This window comes from Vitis riparia, unplaced genomic scaffold (assembly GCF_004353265.1).
Source record: "Vitis riparia cultivar Riparia Gloire de Montpellier isolate 1030 unplaced genomic scaffold, EGFV_Vit.rip_1.0 scaffold785_pilon_pilon, whole genome shotgun sequence".
In the NCBI taxonomy this organism is placed as follows: Eukaryota; Viridiplantae; Streptophyta; class Magnoliopsida; order Vitales; family Vitaceae; genus Vitis; species Vitis riparia.
In genome coordinates, this window is record NW_023269782.1 from 58,761 (window position 1) to 82,395 (window position 23,635).

Here is a 23,635-nt window from a genome sequence, read left to right on the forward strand (position 1 = left end):
TTATTTTCTTTTTCATTTATCTTAAAACAATATAAATTTGCATAATTTGAAATACAATTAGATTTGAACATACTTAAATTGCTTACTAAAAGAATTGCAAAAATTATCTCTTTATTTACTTATATATAGAAATGCATATAAATTAACCTATGTGGAAGTGATTTTGATGAAGAAATTTAGAGTTTATTTGATAATGATTCTAGGAAGCGTTTTTAATATTTTTAATACTTGAAAATTTTTATCATTCAAGTGTTAAAAATACTAGAAATGTTTTCTAAAATTACTCTCAAACGTACTTTTAGTTTGACAATGATATTAAGAAGTGTTTCAGACCTTTTTAATATTTAAAATTTTGAATCATTCAAGTATTAGAAATGTTAAAAACATTTTATAAAATCACTATCAAACGCACTTTTAGAACCCATTTGGTGGTGATTATAGAAAATGCTTTTAATATTTCTAATATTTTAAATTTTTTATTATTTAAGTATTAAAAATGCTAGAAATGCTTTCTAGAATCATTTTCAAACGCATTCTTAAAGTGCGTTTGGTAGTGATTTTGAGAAGTGTTTTTAACATTTTTAATACCGAAAAAATAATTTTTTTTAAGTATTAAAAAGACAAAATATTTCTCAAAATCACTATCAAACACACTCTTAGAGTTTGTTTGATACTAATTTGAGGAAGCGTTTTTAACTTTTCTAATATTTGAACATCTTTATCATTCAAGTATTACAAATATTAGAAACGTTTCATAAAATCATTACCAAACACACTCTTAGAGTTCATTTGGTAGTCATTCTATGAAGCGCTTTTAATATTTATAATACTTGAAAATTTGTATAATTCAAGTGTTAGAAATGCTAAAAACGTTTTTTAGAATCATTTTCAAATGTACTCTTAGAATCCATTTGATAGTAATTTTAGAAAACGCTTCTACTATTTTTATCACTTAAAACATTTTTTTTTCAAGTATTAAAAATGTTAAAAGCGCATTTTAGAATCATTGTCAAATACCCTCTTAAAGTGCAATTAATAATATTTTTTATTCAAAGTGTTTTTAGGTAAAACGTTTTCTTTAAAAGTGTTTTTTAAAAAATCACATAATAAGATTTCTTTTTGGAGTGATTATAGAAAACATTTTTAACATTTCTAATACTTAAATGATAAAAAAAATTAAATTATTAAAAAGATTAAAAGCATTTTTTAGAATCATTATCAAGCGGACTCTAAGAATGCATTTGGTAGTGATTATAGAAAACATTATTAAAAAATTAAATTTATTTTTTAAATGTTAGAAGGGCTAAAACGTTTCCTACCATCACTGTCGAACAAGCTCTAAATGTTTTTCAATAAAAAAATTATAAATGATTTTTCATTATTATAAGTGATGATTTTTTATTATTATAAGTGATCATTTAAATTTTTAAAAGTGTTTCCTAAATTTTATCAAACGTTTCCTAGAGTCATTGCCAAATGAATCCTTAACACCGTGCACAACAAATTTTCGTGCATGCATATTTTAACTCCTTGAAACTTAACATTTACATACATGTTTTAACCTCCAAAGTTAGCATGGGCTGCCACTTTAAATAAATATTTTATTGTCTTAAAGCTCAGACCAGATATGTATTTATATTTTGAAGCTTCACACATACAATTAATTATATCTTGTTCTTAGACCAAAAAATGAAATTTATTCTTGAGCCCATGCAATCAAACATATCATTTATTCCTCACAAGTCACAACCAGAGTTACTGCAGTTATTTGCAAACGTGATCAACCCAAAACTCCACCACTCTCTTATGAGCACAATGCGTGAGAAGAGTATACTGAGAGTGGAGATCAGTTTTCGACGGCTTATGAATTATGGCCTCGTGGTGGGAGCATGAATCGGTCCTTTCTGCGGCGTATTGGAGGAGAAGGGGGGTGGAGGCTATCACGTTCATGGCGGAAGAGATGCAAGCTGGGCCCGATCCGATATGGGCTGATGACTGTGGAACACGGGACAGGGAGGGGGTACTTAATTTCAGCTTTGTGGACGGTGTGGAAGGCTAGCTTGCTAGGCTTGGGTGAAGAGTGATCGTGTGGGTCTGTAGTGGTGTTTTTATGGGCCTGTAAGCGGCTATAAGATGAAGGGCTGGAGCTTCCATGGGTAAAGCTTGAGGATTTCGCAAGGTGTAGCATTTAGATTTGATGAAGGAACTTGTCTGCATGGTTAATTTTCAAGCCGATTTCATGCCTGTAGTGTCAGTTTGAATACCGGCCAGCCCAAAACCAGACCCATGACCTAGATCAAAGGTTTGACTCAAAGTTGCTAAGTTGACACTTAATCTCATAATCCGATTTTTTTAAAGAATAAAATGAACGATAATTTCAAATGAATTTATTAAACTAGAATTAACTATATGGATTTTTTTATAAAAAATAAAAATAATCTCAAATGAATTTATTAAACCACGATTTGTAAATTTTTTTTTTTCAAACCAACCATGTACACAAGTAAAAGCATAATAAATTTATTAATCATCCTACAACCTAAGCTGTTTATACAATTTTTTATCATAATTTCTATGATAAAGTATTTTTAAGTTACAATAATCCATATAACTTGAATTAACATACGTCGGGAAAAAAAATTAATATAAAATAAAAACAATTGCTCTAGAACTTCTCTTGATCTTCAAGTGGTTCTTCATAAATTTGCACCTAAAAATTTTAGGAGAAAAATGAATGTGCATTTCCATGTCCAACAGTAAGGCGTCTTGCACCCAAAAGAGTTCAAAATTTTAGGTCAATACCATACAATCCCATGTCAAAATATAATAATTCATTTACATTATATTACATCAAATAAAACTCAACCATCCAAAATTAAATTAATCTAGATTTTCACATTTTTTTTTTTTATACAATCACATATACCATAGCAAATATTTTTTACTTTTTTATAAAACAAATAAATCATTTTATTCTCTAATAATACATGCAAACATTCCATTAATGTCATTCAATTAATTGATACAAATTCATCTTCTAAATGCAAATGTTTACACGCAATCAAAACAATGCATCATCAAAGGATATGCATTTGTACTCAAATACTTTTCTCATTTGAAGTCTTTGTAGGATAAATTTATCTTTCACGCCAAAGGTCTAACTTGCTTTTTAATTCACCCTTTGAAGTTATTTCATTTCTTTTTTTTCCATCTTTCGGGTTTTTTTTTTCTCATTTTTAATTCATTCAACCATTTTTTTCCTTACACACAATCGTGGATGCAAAATGAATACGGCAATATAATATACTACCATTATTCAATCCCAACTAAAATAATAAAATTTAATAATATAAAAAGAACATTTTAAACTAATAAAATTTAATAATATAAAAAGAACATTTTAAACATGTAACACCCAAACTTTTTCATAATTTATACATAGAATAAACTTGAAATTTTACAATTTAAACTATCACTATTTCGTTTTCTGTAAATAATTTTCATTGTTTGAACACTAGTGTATATCTAAATAATCGTCCTAAATTTAATTTCATCTTCAAAGAGAATCCAAATAATTCCAATATTTCACACAAATATCTCCCTTTAATTCATATAAACTATGTCATCAACTATTAATTACTACATTTTTCTCCAACATTTCATCCACTAAAATCAATACCAAAAATTCATATATGCATCAAAAAAGATTAACAAAATATTACATAAGTGGATCTAGTTTTAACATCTACAAAAAAGAAAAATATTAAATGAAAATTTTGAGAATGAATTACCTTTACCAAAATGCAAAAATCCAATGCTTGGATTCAAAATCCCACTCCATAACGATGTTCCCCATGTAAAATCGAATGGAATATTCTTCTAAAGTTTCATGCGAAATGAACCGCGTTTGGCTTTACCAGATGGCCAGTAGCAGGCAAACAATAGCATTGCAACAACAAAGAAGTCATGGAGAAAGAAAATGCAAGAAAATTGAACCAAGATATGGAATGCAGATGCTGCAATTTTAGCAGAGCTTCATGAGCATTTTCACACTCTAAAATAAGCAAATCCTTTATACAAATGTAAGTACACCATACAAGCAATCTATTTATTGTCTTTTCAAATGCTCCATATATATATAGGCACACAAAATCTAGATTATTTTTAGTACAATGTACACAGGTACATGCATGCATATACTAGTGCATATTTCTTAATTATATTCTATTTGCTAGTCAATAATGAGTATCTCATCATATTTTGGTAGGGTTTTAAATAGTGTTGTAGGAATGGAATAGTTTTTATATGTTCAATTCAATTAAATATTCTATCTTAGGATGGCTGCAGGCAAGTTCCTTATCATGACGGCTTAGGTTGCATAATTCAAAAACATAATTCTTAGTGGTGTTAGCATGGCTAGATTAGGTTGGTAATTTTAGTCCAAAAACAAAGTTGAAGATAACAAATTTGTGAAGCAAAGCAAGGTAAGCATGTAATTTGAAGCATTGGTTAAGTAATGACAAATAAAAAAGCAGAATTATGGTTTATGAAGGAGTGTAAAGGTGTTTAAAGATGTTTGAAAGCTCAAATTTAGCAACACTGAGTCCACTTAAAAATAGGAGTAAATGTTGAAGCAGCAAATGATAGTAGAGTAGTAATTACACATACCTTTAAGCAGATGGAAATGGAAGATAACTTTTTAATGGCATTGATAAGTTAGAAATCAGCAGATAATTCAAACATTATGCCTAATACCCCAAGGATCAGTTGGATTCATTGTATGGCACACCTCAGTTGGTCTTCTCTAGGCACTTGGGATAGTTTAGCTGCTTCTGTTGGTTTTACCTACCTTCTACATGGTCAAGTTTTGTAGAACTCAGTGGAGTAGAGAGTCTATATAATGCATTTCATCCATTTGTGGAGTCAAAGATTATAGACGAATGCAAACTTTCTAGCCTTGCCTCTCTAGTAATCAAATTTTGCAAAGCACATATGAGGTTGTTTTTCCACCCGAACCTATGAAAGCAACAAAGCTTTTAATAGCTGGGTCAGTTCGAAAATTCTGAAGGGTGATTTTATAGGAAACCGCAAGTCCACGAGAAATGAATTAGTTTCGATATGTGTTTCCCTAGCAATATTGATGTACTGAATAATTAATAAGTTAGGACACGTGTTTGCCTAGCAATACTGATGCAGTGAACAATGTATGGGAACAAAATAGCACATACATTTAAAATGCAAAAGAGGTGTCTTAACATTTGTATGCATGCAAGTGATGGTAGATATCACAATCAATGGTTGCACAAACCGTGGATCCAAGAAATTGTTATCAACCTTCACAATCTTGTAAATTGTTTCCACCGCAAGATCTCCCTTGTAGATATTCCTTGATATAAAAATTACAGAAACTAAATTAGTAAGGCCACAATAATATATTCTAATATTTGCAGCCACAAAAAGATAAGCAAGATGTCATGGACAACATTTTAATTACCATGAGTTTAATGAAAGAAATAAATTTGTATAATAAACATGCCTACTATCAAACAAAACAGCCAAGGAGAAAGCCCATCCAGCTGCCAAATGAAGTGGGTTAGAAAAGTTAGAAATTTGTTAGAAGAAGAAACCGGTTATTTCCACATGCTCTCAAACTTGGGAGACTGGTACCTATCTTCCTCTCGATAGAATTAACTGCAAAAGAATCATGGCTGTTGATATATTCAAATTCTGCACTCTTTAAAGACTCACAAGTAGACAAGGTCTCATACAAAGAAATTGAACCCAAAAAACATAATTCAAATGCCAGTTTCCTGAAAAACTCTGTAACAAAATAACAAGATCCTTTCTTAGGACTAAATAAATTCATCTCTCCTATTTAGTATTATGACATCTTAATAAAAAATGAGAGAAATATTCCCACATTAAGGCTGTTGAAAACAAACACTGATTAAATCAATCGCCAAATTCACATTTAAGGCAAAATAAGAAAAAGAAAAAACACACTTATTTTATATTCTGTAGCTCTGAACTTATTAAACCCCATGGCCCCCCATCATACTATTTCTTAGAAAAATCACAAAAACAATAAGTCAAAAAACAAACAGTTTTGTTAGCACCCTAAACAATCCTATCCCACCATCCTTACATAAACTAGGAGGGTTTTTCTTTTTCTGTATCTGAAACATGTCTATTGATTAAAAATGACGGACATCCTTGCACAACATGCAAATCTAACCAAAATCCTAATGTAGTGGATAACAGTAGAATAGCTGGCTCTACCATTGTGCATTAGTGCTTCTTTTTTCCCCCTTCTTTTGTGGTCAATTTGAATATTAATTCATGGGCATAGTTTACATAAGAGGAATCCTGGTGGGAACCTTGTTCAACATTTTTATTCCCTACAGAGTAAGTCACCAAGCTACAATAGAAAATTGAGTTTCAGGTCAACAGACCAAGCTCAATCAAAGCAAAATAAAAATACAGTTGCATTTTAAGACTGCCCACAACCTCATTGAACCCAACCTCATAATATAACTCATTATTGTAGGAACCACAACTCCTCAGCAAAAAATTATTCACACATATTTTTTATTGGGATGGATGATCATTAGTGGGAAAAGGAAGCAATAATAACATAACAAATTAATCAAAGAATTCTTGAACAAAACACAAGCTGCCTAAAATACAAATGGCACATGACCAAGTCAATATACAATTCCCGGGCAAGATACCACTTTTTACTTATAAACCATAGTGCAAACCCCACATACATTTTTACTTATTTATTTACAAAAACTTCATAGACAAAATCTTCACAAACCAAACCTTGGTAATCCAAAGGAAAGTGAGAGAAAAAAAAAAGCTCTTCATAGACAAGTTATTTATTTACTTATTTCCAAAAACCTCATAGTTAAGGTTTTCACAAATCAAACATTGGTAACCCAAAGAATAGTAAAAGCTCTTCAATTTGTGAGCTAGACAACTAGATTAGCCATGTTTTGATTTAAAAATTAACAAAATAAAATAAGAATTAAAAAAACTGACCTATTTTAATGTAATGTCCTCACTCTGACCCTTTCTTATGAAACCAGAAATCAAAAAAATTGAGTTGAGGCAAATTGATGTCCATGTCATAAAGAAGAGTGCTCAGAGACATAAATGTAACAGCCCCAAAAACATGATATTCAATAGAAAATAAATAAATAAGAATTTGTTACCACATAACTCCACTTATTCTTATTTCAAATGAGTATCTATAATGTCACTTTGTTCAAATACAAGCTATTGTAAATGAACACTTCTCAAATCAATCTTTCAAATAAAAAAAATTAAGTTCAAATACAAAAAAACTTAAATTCCATTTTGTTCTTCAAAGGGAAGAGATGATTTAAAAAATCAGTATCTATAATGTCATTCTTTTATGAAAGAAATAATTCCAAGAATCAAATGTCCCTTGATTAGGCTTTACGATATCCGAAAAAAAGCATTCAAATACAATTCCATTTTATTCTTTAAAAGGAAGAGATGATTTAAAAAATCAGTATCTCTATGCCATTCTTTTATGAAAGAAAGAATTCTAAAAATCAAATGTCCCTTGATTAGGCTTTATGATATCCGACAAAAAGCACTCATACAAGGGACAAAATGCTCCATATTGAGGAAAAAGAAGAAAAAAAGGTAACAACGAAACTCATCATTATATGTAACTCTTAATCTTATCACATTCTGCATAATACATCATATCACTTCCTGCAAAAACAACATCAATTGGAAGCCCAAAAAAACAACTCCTGTTAGCATTCCAAATAAACTTATCCCACCATGCTAATCAAACTCGGATCATTGAGAGTAATAGACCAAGCTGCAGATGTTAATACCCAAATCACTAATAAAGGGTTCATTATGAAATACAGGGTTTGCATAGGACTTCGTTGGGATGGATGATCATCAGTTCCCTGATATTTCTCAACAATTGCTGTTAACCTCCTCCCGACTTTCTATAAAAGGAGGGTTCTACTGTGTCAAATGTGCCTGAAAGTAACAATGTAGCCAATCTATGACACCAATTTATTTAGACGAAACTGTAAAAGTACACACAAATAAAACTCAGGCATTGCCCAAATATCCCTAAATTTTTTAACAAATCACAAACACATAACCAAATATATTAATTTCTGTACAAATTACCAACAAATCAAAGAACATTTGTCACTAACAACGAGTTCAAACAGATTGTAATCAGATAGCTGCCAGTGAAGACAAAAACGAATATCAGAAATAAAACTCAGACATTGCCCAAATATCTCAAAAAAATTTAACAAATCACAAACACATAACTTGAAAATTTTAATTTTTTTACAAATTACAGACAAATCAAAGAACATTTGTCACCAACCATCATGAACCCTTTCCTTGCGTCAAGCCCGATCCATTCCTGAAAAATCCTAAAGCATGCCCAAAAAATTCCTATAGAAAATCCTATCGTCCTCACCCAACGTCGAGAAACCCTAACAGAAAAATTCTACCGTCTTCGTCTATCATCTTTATTTTAATATGGAATAAGATCGTACAAAACCCTAAAAACCGCCTTCACCCATCATCCTCAAACACAAAAAAACCTAATGCCTGTACTCTTCATTCAACACCCATCAAAAAGGAAAACCCCAACACTCATCAAAAAGCAAAACAATAAAAAAAACTCACTCTTTAGTTTTTATAGTCGATCGTTGGGCTTTACAATTTCAGCCCAATCGGAGCCCAAAGCCCCCGTAGTAGTGAGCCAGATAATCAGGCCAGGACCACCACGCGCCCCACGCCACCCTGTGTGTGAGGAAAAAATATTCTTGGAAAATTGATGATGACGTGTATGCGAAGATTCCAAGAAGCTTCCATGTTTCTTGGAAAATATTCTCTGCTTCCCGATTTTATTCCTCGTCATCAAAGATTCTTCGCATACAGATTCTTGCAATTTTCATGTTTTGGAAGATCCTACCTTTCAGCTTTTTTCTGAGCCCTTCCAAGAAACGACTTCTTTCACCTTAGGATTGCACCAGTGAGGCCTCCACAGCCTTCTTAGCCTCATCTGGCAACTCAAAGTACACAAAACTAAACCCTCTGGATTTCCCATTGCCATCCTTCATGATAACATCAATGCCAACTTTTCCAAACTCAGAGAGCTTACCTCGAATTGTATCCTCTGTCAAATCTTCACCCAGATTATTCACTTACACATTTGGACACATATAATTTTTCCCTTCAAGACATTTTCTGCAAGTTTGGCAATATACTCTCTTGCAAGGTGGTGGAAGAAAGCTGCTGCTATTAATGCTTGATAAGTTGCTTGACGGGAAAAAATTATATGTGTCTAAATTTGTCAAGAAAGGTGAGAGGAAAGACGTTTCTGCGGAAACAAGGTCATGATACAAGAAATTTGTCAAGAAAAGTGAGAGGATAATAGGTTGAGAGTTTAGGATGATAGGTTCTTTTAAAGATTTTAAAGGATGAAAGATGATGGAGTTTGTCAAGAAAAGTGAGAGGATGATAGGTTCTTTAAGGATTTTAAAGGATGAAAGATGATGGATTGGGGAGTTGGAGTTTTCCTTTTTGATGGGTGTTGAATGAGGAGTATAGGCGTTAGGATTTTATATTTTTATAATATCTATATTATTTTATTATCAATAATTTTTTTTAATTTTAAATAAAAATATCAAATTATAATTATATTATATATATTTTTATTTTAAAAATATATACATATGAGCTAATTTTTATTTTTTTTATTGTTATCTTAAAATTTTATATTAATTATTATTTAAATTTTTATATAAATATATAGAAAAAAAAGTTTTTTTGAAAAATGAATTTTGACTCTTACAACCTAAAGGACTGTAGTCCAACCCAATCAACTCGAGTTTAACTCGATCAACCTGAGTTGAATTGAATTTAAAAAAATGACATTGGATTGAGCTTAAGTTAAGTAGCTCAAATTAGAGACCAAATTAACTTAACTTAAGTTAAGTTTAGTTCGGATTAGGTAAACTTGGGTTAGTCAGCAACTTAACCAATCTGCCTAAGTTGAATAAAAGGATTACTTAAAGAAATAACTTCTATCAAAAACACTTTTAACAAACAAGATTTTAACAATGTTACCATAAACAATTTCTTTACATATTAAATTATTTTTAAAATTAAATTTAAAATGAAAATATTATATTTTTATTTTTATTTTAAATTAATTTTATTAAATAAACTTTAAAATTAATATATATATATATATATATAAATTAATATAAATTAATTTTTAACATAAAATTCAAGATTAAGACAAATTATAAATAGTAAAAGATAATATAGTTTGAAAAATAAAATAACTATAACAAATTTCAAAATCATAAATCTGAAAAGTGGTTACATATCATCATTTTGGAAAAAAAGGTAAATATTTAAACCAATTGCAAAAGATTTCCTATTCTTTTAATAACATCATAATTTATTGCATATTCGCTATTTAGAAAATATGTCATATCAATTCTTTCTCAAAAAAATATATAATTTTTATAAATTATAAATTTATATAAATTAAGCAATAAAAGAAATTAAATTTTGGTATAACAATAGATTTTTTTTCATAATAATTTGAACGAAATTAATCTAAAATTTTATCTTAAAAATCAATTTTTTTTCATAATAGGAATTGATATGTTTTTATATTTTACATTTTTCAAATAATTATTTTATTTATTTGAAAATTCAGATAGTTTTTTTTTTTTACTTTTTATTGGCTTATTACTTATTTCTTAAATTATTTTTAACTAAATAAAAAAGTTAAAATATTCCGTGTTTTGAATGATAAAAATAAATTATCATAATTAAGATGAACTTAACGGTTTTTATTTACAGTTAATACTTAATAAAAATAAAATATTAAAAAAAACAAATAATTTAATACTTAATTATATTAAACATTATTTAGTATTAAGTTGTATTTGAAATTAAGTGGTAAAAACAAACAACCATTGAAGGCTTTTTATTTGTCCTGGGTTGGAATTCTAATTGGAACCTCCGAGTGGATTTGACATGGATTGCATATTTGATAATGAATCAAGGGACTTATAGCCCGTTCGGTAATGATTTTAAGAAATGCTTTTAATATTTCTAATACTTGAAAATTTTTATCATTCAAGTGTTAAAAATGCTAGAAACCTTTTTTAGAATTACTTCCAAACGCACTCTAAACTTCTAAATTATAGCCAGTCCATTAAGAGTTAGGAGCATTGAGTGAGGCTAATACACGGAGACGAAGGTTTTATTTAGAAAAGAGAACATAATTAGTACGTAGACAAATTTTAAATTCGGAAATCTCTCGGATCCATTTAATATCAATCAATAAACTTTTTGCAAAAGCTGATTCATCCTGGCCTCAACTTAATCAAAAGGAAATTTTAGAAGTAAAAATTCCTCCATTTAAAGCGAAAGATATGTAAAGCCTTACTCGAGATAGAAATGTCGGACCTTACATGGCTGGTTTTGGTATGAGTGAAGTCATCTTCTCCACAACCCTCATATCTGCAGTCTTCCAAAATGAACTTTAGACTGACAAACAAAGCTTGAAAAGAAAAGGGTATATCATATAATCATATGATCTCTAATCACCTCAAATGATTCAGCAATTGATACACAGATATCTGCCTTTACAACTCTGAAGATTAAGCAAATTTTTGTGAACTTCTGACCAATGAATTATGAATCTAATCATGGTTTTGTTTAACTATACTGCTCATGCAGACATCTTTTCATGGCTAAGATTCTCTGTGGGTTGTGTTTCAATACCCTCACTGAAAGCCATTGGATCTTTTTAACCACCAGTATTAACAGTATTCTAAAAAGCCAAAGATGCTCCTCCCTACCCCAAAAAAAATAAAGGAACTTGGCCATTAAGAAACAGCTACTGAAAGAGAATCCAATAAATTGAAGAAAGAGGTGTTGCAAGCATCAAGTTGCTGGATATATAACCATCTATTCAAACAGATTTGATCCATATTTTCAATAATTCAACGACAAAATGATCAAGTTATACATGGGAGGGACTCCACCACCTACTTCAATCTATAATGCAAGAGGGAATAAGCATCTAAAGGAGAGAATTTAAATTTGGGTGAAGGAGTAATGACAATAGGAAATTTGTAATAAAGGAGAATAAAGATGGAGAATAATGGACAAAAGCATCTTTATGAATTATGTGCAAGGCTGCATGCCCTTAAGCTTTTCTATTTTGCTTTTGCTTTTCTTTAAGTCATACACTGGATTGCTTTAGCTTTTTCAATTTCTTTTTTCTGTTTCACATGCTTCTCCTCACATTTGCTTTGCTCTGCTGCTGAGAGAAAATAAACAGAGAGAAGAAAAGAAAAGAGAAGAGAGTCCACCTTGGGCCACCCAGGTGCTTTCTTCACGTTGGCTGTGGTGCTGAATAAAGAAAGCAAAAACAAAAAGAAAACAAAATCCAACAAGGGGGGTATGCAGATCAATAAAATTGGAATACTCCCAGCTTCAAATGCTATATTAGTTCTTCACTGAAGATTTTGAGGGAATGAGAATAGAGCAATGCAGGGTTTGACAAGGCAAGAAAGCCAGTAAAGTAGGAAAGAATCTAGGAAAGCCAACATGCCATAGATCATCACCCAGTTTCAAAATCCAAGAAAGCCTATCTTTGTCATCCAGAGTGGGGCATCAATCATCTTTTGCAAAAATGTGGAATTTAATGACCTAACCCACTTGCTTTTTCCTATGCTTTCCCACTAATACTAATGTCCCGGCTCAGTTCAATGCGTCTAGAGGAAGCAAATACTTCCACTACCAAGCCTCCAGCCCAGCCCACTTTTCAGTGACAACACACTATGGCTTCTCACTTAAAAGGCTCATATATTCTCCATGTATTTTTCTATTTCAGAATTTTGCCACCTCTGTTACAGGTAAGAGCTTTGTGTTTCTCAAGAAAGCAACAGGAGAGATTTTATGAAGCTGGGGGAGGTGGATGCTGACAGCAATTTTTGAAGGAAAAAAAATTTGAAAAATCAGAGATACTCACAGTTTTATACCCAAGGATCAAATTCTCAAGAACAGAGAGATCGAGAACTGCATGTGATGAGGAGAAATCATTCTCCCGTCCAACCTTTGCAGGAAAGATAAGAATTCATGGCTCAGATAGAGTAAAGGTGTGGTTTATGGATCATACAATCAGAACAGAGGGTTTTGCTCTGCTGGGTATAAGGTGAGATTGGCTTGAAACGATCTCTCTCTCTCTTCCTATTTTTACTGATGATACCAATCTTCCTCAGATTAAACTAGCTACTTCCAAGACTTCAGCTGCCCAAGCAGCTATGCTCGGTGTCCTAACTTGCAGCAGCAGCAACTGGTACTTCAACTGCTAGAGTTCCAGTGGCTGAAACATATGTCTACCATCCCGACCACTTCTGCTAAAGACACAGGAGGCGATCAACGAAGCTGTAGAAGCAGAAGCCGTTACAATTGAACATTCATACAGAAGCAGGAATTTTGTTTGACGCCCAGAAGAGGTTCCTTCAATCTCAAAAACATGCAAGCCTCTTCCAACCACCAAGAGGACTATAAGTTGAAGGACACACACCCCCAGCTCGGGGAGCGATGGCCGCATGGAGGAGTACGTGGTGGAGGCGGGTGGATCAGCAGCGACAGAGTTACAAGCACTTACGATCTTGTTGAACAGATGTATTATCTGTATGTACGAGTGGTAAAAGCCAAAGATCTTCCCACAAACGCTGTAACTGGAGGCTGTGACCCATATGTAGAAGTGAAGCTGGGGAATTATAAAGGAAAAACAATGCACTTTGAGAAGAAAACAAACCCCGAATGGCACCAGGTCTTCGCATTCTCTAAAGACAAGATTCAATCTTCAGTTCTTGAGGTTTATGTCAGAGAAAGAGATATGGTGTCGAGAGATGATTATCTTGGGAAGGTGGTGTTTGACATGAACGAAGTTCCAACCAGAGTTCCACCAGATAGCCCGCTGGCACCTCAGTGGTACAGATTAGAGGATAGGCGTGGGGACAGCAAGGTGAAAGGGGAGGTCATGCTTGCAGTTTGGATGGGAACCCAAGCTGATGAAGCTTTTCCAGAGGCATGGCATTCAGATGCAGCTACAGTACATGGAGAGGGTGTTTTCAATATCCGATCAAAAGTTTATGTATCACCAAAGCTCTGGTATCTCAGGGTCAATGTGATTGAAGCTCAAGACGTAGAATCACAGGACAAAAGCCAACTACCACAGGTTTTTGTGAAGGCTCAAGTTGGAAACCAGGTACTTAAAACCAAGACATGCCCAACCCGAACCACCAGCCCATTCTGGAACGAAGATCTACTCTTTGTAGCAGCCGAGCCTTTTGAAGAAATGTTGGTAATGACAATTGAAAATAAGATGGGCCCTTCAAAAGATGAACTTATGGGCAGGATAAGCTTGCCACTCAACATCTTTGAGCGGCGCATGGATCATCGGCCGGTTCATTCTCGATGGTTCAACCTTGAAAAATTTGGATTCGGAGCTTTAGAGGGAGACAAGAGGCATGAGCTTAAGTTCTCAAGCAGGGTTCATCTCAGAGTCTGCCTTGAGGGAGCTTATCATGTACTTGATGAATCAACCATGTACATAAGCGACCAACGGCCCACAGCTCGGCAGCTATGGAAGCAGCCAATTGGGATCCTGGAAGTGGGCATCTTAAGTGCACAAGGGCTTCTCCCAATGAAGACCAGGGATGGCCGAGGAACCACAGATGCTTATTGTGTAGCTAAGTATGGGCAGAAATGGGTAAGAACAAGAACAATACTCGAGAGCTCCACTCCAAAATGGAATGAGCAATACACATGGGAAGTCTATGACCCTTGTACAGTGATAACACTGGGAGTTTTTGATAACTGCCACTTGGGTGGGAATGAGAAACCCGGTGGTGGCGGCGGAGCTGGAAAAGACTCGAGGATTGGAAAGGTGAGAATTCGTCTATCAACCCTAGAAACGGATCGGATATATACACATGCTTACCCGCTTCTTGTTCTACACCCATCTGGTGTGAAGAAGATGGGGAACTCCAACTAGCTGTTCGATTCACTTGCCTTTCTCTGGCAAACATGATATATCTCTATGGACACCCCTTACTGCCAAAGATGCATTATCTACATCCTTTCACTGTGAACCAACTAGATAGCTTGAGATACCAGGCCATGAGCATTGTGGCAGCGAGACTTGGCCGCGCTGAGCCACCGTTACGGAAAGAGGTTGTGGAGTACATGCTGGATGTGGATTCCCACATGTGGAGCATGAGAAGAAGCAAAGCTAACTTCTTCAGAATTGTGTCTCTGTTTTCTGGTATGATCTCTATGAGCAGGTGGCTTGGTGAAGTCTGTCAATGGAAGAACCCCGTCACTTCAGTTCTAGTTCACGTCCTGTTTTTCATATTGATCTGCTACCCAGAATTGATACTCCCAACCATCTTCCTTTACATGTTTCTAATCGGGATATGGAACTACCGGTTCAGGCCGAGGCATCCTCCACACATGGATACTAAGCTTTCATGGGCAGAAGCAGTTCACCGAGATGAACTAGATGAAGAGTTTGACACTTTCCCTACGTCTAAGCCTCAAGATGTAGTGATGATGAGATATGACAGGCTTAGAAGTGTGGCTGGAAGGATTCAAACTGTGGTGGGAGACATGGCAACACAGGGGGAGAGATTTCAGTCCTTGCTCAGCTGGAGAGACCCAAGAGCTACGAGCCTCTACATAGTTTTCTGCCTCATTGCAGCTGTGGTTCTTTATGTGACACCCTTTAAAATATTGGCTTTGGTAGCAGGCCTGTTTTGGCTGCGGCATCCAAGGTTTCGAAGCAAAATGCCTTCTGTTCCCAGCAATTTCTTCAGGAGGCTGCCTGCTCGCAGTGATAGCATGCTCTGAAAAATGGAACACAACCAAGCTGTTTCTCACTGTTTTAACGTCAATTCTAATTTTGTACCTCATCCTTTCACTGTGTTACCATAACATGTCTGTTCTTTTGTTTGTTCAATAGAAAAAGGGCAAGAATCAACTCAGATCTTAAGTTCCCTTGTGTGACATTTCTTTCCTCCAAACCTAACATAAAAAAGAGGATGCAATTAAATGAAGGGGAACATTGCAGAACTTAGGCATGTATGTGAGTGTATGTATATACACATGATGAGAATGGAAGAAATGTCTTCCATGTAGATAGAAATGCTGAAAATGCCAAAGACCTGAACAAATTAACAGTCTCCACAAAAATGCTGGATGGCGAAGTTTTGTCGGTTGGGTTGAAATGTAACATCTTCAACTGCCCTCTCTTTCCTTTTACTATTTGATGAAGGAAAGGTATAGAATACATCCAAATAAGGGTTATAGAACCCTACAGATGAGGAAAGGGTAGATCGCTCCAAGAATAGCACTTAAAAGTGTAGAAGATCAACCAGACCCAATAGAAAACACATTTCTCAGGCTGCAATGTAGGTGTAGTATGACAGACAAGCTGGGTACTTTAAGTTCCGAATTGGATCTGGAATTTCCAGTAGGAAAGTGAAGATGTTGGGCAAATTAATATGCCATACCACCATTGAAGTAGGACCACTGCTTTGTCCCACTGTTTGGAATTGTTAAACAAAATGCAAGATAAGGTGTAATAACACCATTTGACAATTGAATCATGAGACAGCTAAAATGGAAAAAGATAAATTCCTCACATAACTGAAAACTAGTAACACAAAATTTGGGGGTCCAGCCCAGTAAAATCTGAAATACAGTCACGGATATGCAAACTAGGATTACCACAAAATTTGGGTTCTGCCGAACAAAATCTGAAATACAATCCCTGATACTCTAAATCAAACAAATTCCAGAGCAGAGCATGTATCCTAATAACTGAGAAGTTCCTTTAGAAGACAAGCTCATGAGGTTTCATGCCTGACTTGAGAGAAAATCTTGCAGCCAGGTATACCTTCAACTCGGGAACTCCCTCAATGGATGCAATCAATGAAGCATCAACAGCCTTCTGGTCATCTTTCTTCTCCTGCGGGAGATCCTTCTTTTCCTACAGTTTGTCAGGAGGTAGAAAATCAAAATTGGGTTCAACAAGCCAAAGAAAACTATAAATCTTCCAGTGGAGATAAATATATGTGAACAAAGCATAAGACTCACCTCCTTCTCTGCCTCAAAAAACTCTCCCTCTCCCTTCTTCTTCTTTTGTACTTCCTTGGCAAAGTACTTGTCATCAAACTTCTCCACATTGACCTTGGAAATGTCAACCTTTGTGGAAGTTGCAATCACATAAGCTTGATTTACACGCCTTAGAGGAACACCATTAATCTTGAATGGCCCTGTTATGACTCAAAAAATCAGCATTAAAGAAATTGATATAAAACCAAACGGGATGAGAGCAAAGCCTACAGGTTGAAGAGGGTAACACGCAATGACACCAGTCAAAATTATTACTAATACATCCATACAGTAAGCATGTTTTTTCACAAGGCAAATATATCAGAAGGTTTTGCTAGAAATTTTCTTCTATAAAGGGACAACCAGAACAAAATTCCACTGCAAAAGCAAGGAAAAACTCAAATTAGAGAGCATTATATATTGCAAACCCTCCTCTTCCACAACTATTCTTTCTCTAAAAATGAAAGTTGTTAACTTCCTGTATCACAGAGGTCATTCATAAACATTATAGCACATAACATGAAGTATATTTATGTCAACAAAAATTGTAAATGAGTGATCCAGAGTGTCTTCAAAAGAATTAAAGAATTGGTGGAATATGTGTATATATCTACACACACCAATCATATAAGACACGCCAAAAAATATTATTATAACTAGCAGTACATGTTGGTTTTATACCATGGGCACAACAAGGCTCATCTAGCTAATTTTAGTTTGCTAATAACAGAGAGTACTTTCCCAAGAGGACTCTCCAAGATTATTAATAAAGACTTGAAAGGGTATAAAATCTGCAAAGACAGTGACCTCTTCAAGAGTGTTTGCTTTCTATGACAACAAATGAATATCCGTATTTCAAAACTTCAAGGAGCATCATTAAATTTCTTTTATTCTGCATGATAGTGTTCTAGACAAAGTAGCATGTCAGCAAGTCAGTTGTATATGAATGGTCAGCATTGTTGTTTGGATTGGGCTCTTTACAAAGATGAACACAGTACATAGCTAAGTGCGCCTAGACCCAAGGCACAATTACTTCCTAGTTATGGTGCCTTGCTTGCCAAGGCATGCGGCTTATTGAAGAGGTGCACCTCATTACTCTACTTTTCCTTTTTAAACTTGAAATTTCAAGTTGCATATTGAAATTTATATAATAGGATTACTTTTTTGTTGAATGCTTCTTTCAAATGTTTGGAATCTCAAATTTCCTATTGATTGGATTAAATTTTGGATCATATTTTATAAAATTGATATGCATCCTAGGTCAAGTTTCACTTTATTGAGACGCACACCTTGTGTTCCGCCTTGCACCTACGCTATAAGAGACTTTTGCGTCTTAGGTATGCCGCACCTTTTAAAACTATGACAGTGTTTTGGACAAATTATAATGTCAATAAGTGCATTTAAGATTGAAATGTACAGCAAATTGAGAGCGCACACAAACAACGATTATCCTGTCATGCCAGCAAAACTGCAAAAATTTGAAGATAAAAGAATGTGAAAGCTATAAAGGCAGTAGACATGCACCACTTCCACCAATTTTAGTCTGAAACTTTAAAATGAACTAAAATGCTGAGCCCCTCATCATGATTTGGCATAAATATCAACAGACACATGATAAATTTCAATTTTTCGAACAGCATGCAAGAACTCTCTTGAAGGATTATCCTAGTAGCCTTTCCCAAAAACAGATATGTCAGCAGAACCAACATGTGACACACAAAATTAAACATGCTAAACAATTAACTCAAATTTTGGGGCATTGCTGGGGATACCAGAGGAAATTATAAGAATCATCTACTGCTGGGTGAGCCCTCATGCCTTCCTCAATTTTAAAACAAAATTACCATCAATTTCCCATTAATCCTAACCACGTCAGCCATTTAGAGTGTCCAGTAAAAATCAGATAATGGGCAGAACATTTCAAAAATAAATAAAAATCTATCACAGTATCACCCTAAACCAGCTTCTTAAAAGGATTGTACTGAAGCCAGACTCTGACATCATCTAAATAAAATATGTCATTGAACACTTCGGCTTATACTTGTCCATTGAATTTCACAAAGCAAGTGTGACCACATGATGCCTTAGTAACAGGCATAATAACTCATTTTCAGATTATTTTGACAAAAATCATTTTCTATAAAATCTCCATACACCTTTTGTAACAATTTGTTTCTCTAACCCACAGCCAAATAGTTCACAGGACATTATTTTCAGGACCATCCGTTATGTTCTTCTTTTTCCCCGGAAATAACAGTCTTTTTTTGCCGTGAAGGCACGGCGCTGATAGTGGAAATGATTTCGGTACAACATGAATCCTTTGCACTAAAACAAATGACACTTAATTTACATTCTTTCAATTAATCCAAAACCAAATTCAGACATCTGGTTCATTGTACCCGTGTTCCATTTTCAACACTATAAAGAACAACACCAAACGAAAAAATCATACTACATACCATCAAAATAAAAGCAAAATATATATATATAAGGCACATTTCAAATATTCAAAATCATTTCCAATTCAATCATAATTGGCCTAAAACATTGGGGAAAAAAAAAACACCTTACCGGTAATCAGAAGCAACCCGGATGAGAGCTGTTTCAGAAAAACAACTCTCTTCCCTTTAAACCTCCCAGCCAAGATAATCAACACCGTTCCAGGAGTAATACTTGCCCTAATATTCACCAAAAAAACATAAACACAAAATCAAAGTCAAAAAAAAAAGAAAAAAGGAAACAAACAAAACCAAAACCACAAAAACATATTTCGAGAAAATAATCGAAAGATCTGAAAACAAGAAAAAAAAAAAAAAAAAAAAAAAAAAACATCATAAATAGAACCTGAGTTTGGTCGGCTTGGCTTTGTGCTTATTGATCAATGGCTTCTTGACGTCATCGGCCGGGTAGAACTTTGGAAGCTTCTCCAATGGAGCTGGAGCCACCGGCTTCTTCTCGTGGCAAGGGAAAACACCGCCGTTTTTAGCCTTGATGGCCCAGAGACCACGCTTGTGGTACATTTTCGATCTAGAGAACTTGCCGACGCCGCGAATCAGATCCGGGTTTCGGCTTGTTCTTGGGGTTTTCCTTGGTGCCATCGCTGCGACTCTCAAGCCTCTGTCTCAGCAACTACGGCACTGTTAAGGAGAATCTAAGAGAGGCGTTTTGTAAACCCTAGACGCCTTAAGAGGAAGGACAGATATGAAAAATATCCAACGAGAGTTCTAAAAATGTCGATTGCACTCTTTGAGCTTTCTAAAATATCAATCACACCCCTGATATATATATATATGTGTAGTGTATATATCAAAATATTTTGAGTTTCTGAAATATCATTGACGCCCTTGGTCTCCTTATCGTTTAGTCATTGTCCATGGACTCAGCCCACCCATTTGGTTTGCTCAAAGAAAGCCCATTGGGCTGGGGCTAAATTCATTGACAATTTGGAGAAGTGTTTGTGAACCTAGGGTTGATGTAAATGAGTCATCTTATTTTAATAATTAAAAATATTATTATTAATTATTAAATATACTTTTTCCCTTTTCCAAAATATTTTGACTTCACTATTAAAATGAGCTAATTGTCAATTATTGGCCCAGTTATTATAGCTATGAAATTAACATCTCATTAATGGAAATCTCAACATTTCACTCAATATTACTTCTCAATATTACCAATTTCAATAACTTGAAAATTTCCATAGTAACCTGATTATGAGTAGGTTTGAAATTTTTGATAAGTTAGGTAGTGAAATTTTTTTGGAACCCAAAATTTCCTAATCCTGGATAGGTTGAACAGTAAAATTTTTTTGAAACTTAAAGTTTAATTGGTTTGACATTTTGTAACAATCCATGACACTTTGTCATCTTTATAACCCTAAATCTCATTATAACATTTTTTTTAATTGTATTTATCTTCGTTTTCTCCGTCGTTAACTCATAAATGTCAGATTATATCATTACCTTTTTAAAAATTTAGAAATTTCTAATTGCAACATTCAAAAGTTACAAAAATTAAATATTATAAAAATATCATTTTTAATACAAGGAAAATGAAAGTTCTCATCATAGGAAACTACGACAACGATACTGGCATCAAAAATCTCATCCCCTAAAAGAAATCATATGAAGATAATATAACTCACACTAAATGCAACTTTAGTATAAAGTTATGGTCGTTTATGCCGCAACCCTTTATGATCAACATCAACATCATAGCCGCTAATGATCGACATGGATATCATGGTCATCAATGGTATTGTTTCTACCACTTCTCTTTGAATGATATATTAGGTTTTGCATAAATTTAGTTGCTAATAAATTTAATTTGTGGTTTTTTATTTTATTTTTTATATTTTATCTTTCATTTTAAACTTATTAAAGAACAAAAAAAGATCAATACACCAAGGACTCGACTCAAACCACCTAACTTCACCTGAAACAGTACAACAAATCTAAAGCAAGACAAGGTGAAAATAAGGATTAGGTCTAGCTGCCTTGTCTCACCCCATCCCGACCTTAATCTAAGTCGCATATAAGAAATTCCTTTTCCCATAAAAGGAACATCGGAATGGGGTAATCCATCCAACCTACCTTCTCAACGTAACGAAAGATTGTTTCTCGATACCCTACCACCAGCCGCATCATGGAAAAATCCTAAACAAGAGTCGAGGCCCAACTTAAGTTAGGGCCTGGACCTTTCAGGGGGATGGATGGTGTATCAGGCCAATCTGGCCCAATATCGTGGCAACCCCAAACGACTCAGTATGGTATGCTTCATAATTGGGCCGGGCCAAGCAAGAGGTAACATCCTGTCTAAGAGGCCCTGGGCCCAACCCAATATTTGTCTTTGATCTCTTTGTTGCATACTTGAGAATATGATCTTTGTTTCCACAAGGCAACAATCACACAACCTCTGGTATGAATTAAATAGAGTAACTAAACTTGTATGGACCCTATAAGTCTGTGTTTTACTGATATCACAGCTTCTGTTAAGTTATCATTTCTTAAATAATGAATGATTATTTTATCCATAATTTAGGAGCTTAATGTACCAAAACCCAACCGTCTTACCTAACATGAAATGTCAACCTCTACCACTCTATTATTTTTCCTTTAGTCGTCCAAGCTATTGGATCTTAATAGAGCTATTAAAAAAGAAAAAAAAAAAAAAAAACTCAAAGCAAATAAACTATATAGCGTGATGAAAAAAGTAAAAAATAAAATAGTCAATCAAATGCTAATGAAAGGTGATAGAAAAATTCAAAGCTTTTCTTAGACTATTTAAACCTTGCCTCTATAGAAAAAGACTAGTGTTAGGTTTTTCCAGCTACAATCAACACCTATGTCACGTGTGTATATGACTATCACCACTCCCATCTCCCCATTAATTTTCTAGGAAAATATTGAAATTTCTCTATCATATATTGTATTATATATAATTTGTGTTTTGTTTTTTTTTTTGTCGGTAATTAACTTAGAGTCCATTTGACCATGCGCTTTAAATATAGTTTTATGTTTTTAAATACAGTTTTCCACTTTTAAAAATAAAAAATTATTTTTAAAATTTATAATATTGTTTGATCGTTGTTTTTTTTTTAAATAAAATAAAATAGAAAATATTTTTTAAAAAATAAGTAAAAATTATTTTTATTAGTTTTTAAAAATAAAATAAAAATACATTTTGTTTAATTATGTTTTCTTAAACTTATTTATTTTTAAATAAAAAAATGGTTTTTAAAAAAAAATTTCAAAAAATATGGTGAAACAGACCAATCACTTTTTCATTTTTTAAAAAAACTCTAGACTTTATACATTCAACCATTTTATACAAACATATCTATGCGTGTATCACCTACCCCCTTCTTCTTTTTTTCTACATTTTATTTTATTTGTTTCTCCATCTACGTGTAAATAATTCACATCAATTGGTCAATTTCGGGCAGTTTTTCAAAAATTTTAATCAAGGGTCCATCCCTCTTCTCTTGCCACACAAGCTTCACATCCTCTTTTTTAAAGAAATATATTGGTGCGTGGTGGAAGACATCTCGAAAGTTGAAAACCCAAAGATTTTAATCATTGAATAGTCCAAAGAATCGACAATTAAAATTTGAAAATGACATAAAATATATTTTGAATATTCAAAATCATTTAAGAGTGGCATTTGAGGTCATCTTTGGGCATATGGGAATAGAAAAGGTGTGCTGTCAACTTTCTTTTAAGAGTCATGGGCAGTTTCCATGCAACAACATCACAGCCGCATGGGCATTTGACTCAAACAAAAACAATAGAATTTGTCCTTCTCTCCCTCTCCCTCTCCTTCTCCCTCGTGCGCCCAATGCCATAGAGAATTAAACAAGCTTAACCTCTTCCTTCAATCAATCTCAGTCAAATAT

At 33.7% G+C, this 23,635-nt stretch overlaps 2 protein-coding genes and 1 long non-coding RNA gene across 5 annotated transcripts; 1 reads left to right on the forward strand and 2 right to left on the reverse strand.

Annotated features, from left to right (window-relative positions):
- Positions 1-2,496: 2,496 nt before the first annotated feature.
- On the reverse strand, positions 2,497-9,512 carry LOC117910605. Of its 3 annotated transcripts, none has more exons than XR_004650710.1 (3): positions 8,392-9,512; positions 3,792-8,031; positions 2,497-2,710 (listed from the first exon to the last, which is right to left on the reverse strand). It is a non-coding gene; the product is annotated as an uncharacterized LOC117910605 (long non-coding RNA). The 3 variants fall into 3 exon arrangements; XR_004650711.1 differs by lacking the exon at positions 8,392-9,512 and having other exon boundaries at positions 2,499-2,710; positions 3,792-5,386; positions 5,495-8,177; XR_004650709.1 differs by lacking the exon at positions 8,392-9,512 and having other exon boundaries at positions 3,792-8,177.
- Positions 9,513-12,916: 3,404 nt separating this feature from the next.
- LOC117910603 (FT-interacting protein 1-like) lies at positions 12,917-16,117 on the forward strand. The gene is given in 3 exon segments (XM_034824702.1): positions 12,917-13,267; positions 13,335-15,101; positions 15,104-16,117. Coding segments are annotated over 2 exon segments (2,382 nt in total). The 5' UTR covers positions 12,917-13,267; positions 13,335-13,591; the 3' UTR covers positions 15,976-16,117.
- Positions 16,118-16,742: 625 nt separating this feature from the next.
- Positions 16,743-20,416, reverse strand: LOC117910604 (60S ribosomal protein L6-1-like). Its single transcript, XM_034824703.1, has 4 exons — positions 20,086-20,416; positions 19,813-19,919; positions 17,224-17,402; positions 16,743-17,116 (listed from the first exon to the last, which is right to left on the reverse strand). Exons 1-4 carry the CDS (start codon positions 20,337-20,339, stop codon positions 16,961-16,963), a joined length of 696 nt encoding a protein of 231 aa, XP_034680594.1. The 5' UTR covers positions 20,340-20,416; the 3' UTR covers positions 16,743-16,960.
- Between the last annotated feature and the right edge of the window lie 3,219 nt (positions 20,417-23,635).

Coding starts and splice junctions, on each gene's coding strand:
- LOC117910604 (XM_034824703.1), bottom strand. CDS start 20,339: ATGGCACCAAGGAAAACCCCAAGAACAAGCCGAAACCCGGATCTGATT. Junction 19,920..20,085: donor GCCAAGCCGACCAAACTCAG/GTTCTATTTATG, acceptor GGTGAATATTAG/GGCAAGTATTACTCCTGGAA. Junction 17,403..19,812: donor CGGGTTGCTTCTGATTACCG/GTAAGGTGTTTT, acceptor GAGTCATAACAG/GGCCATTCAAGATTAATGGT.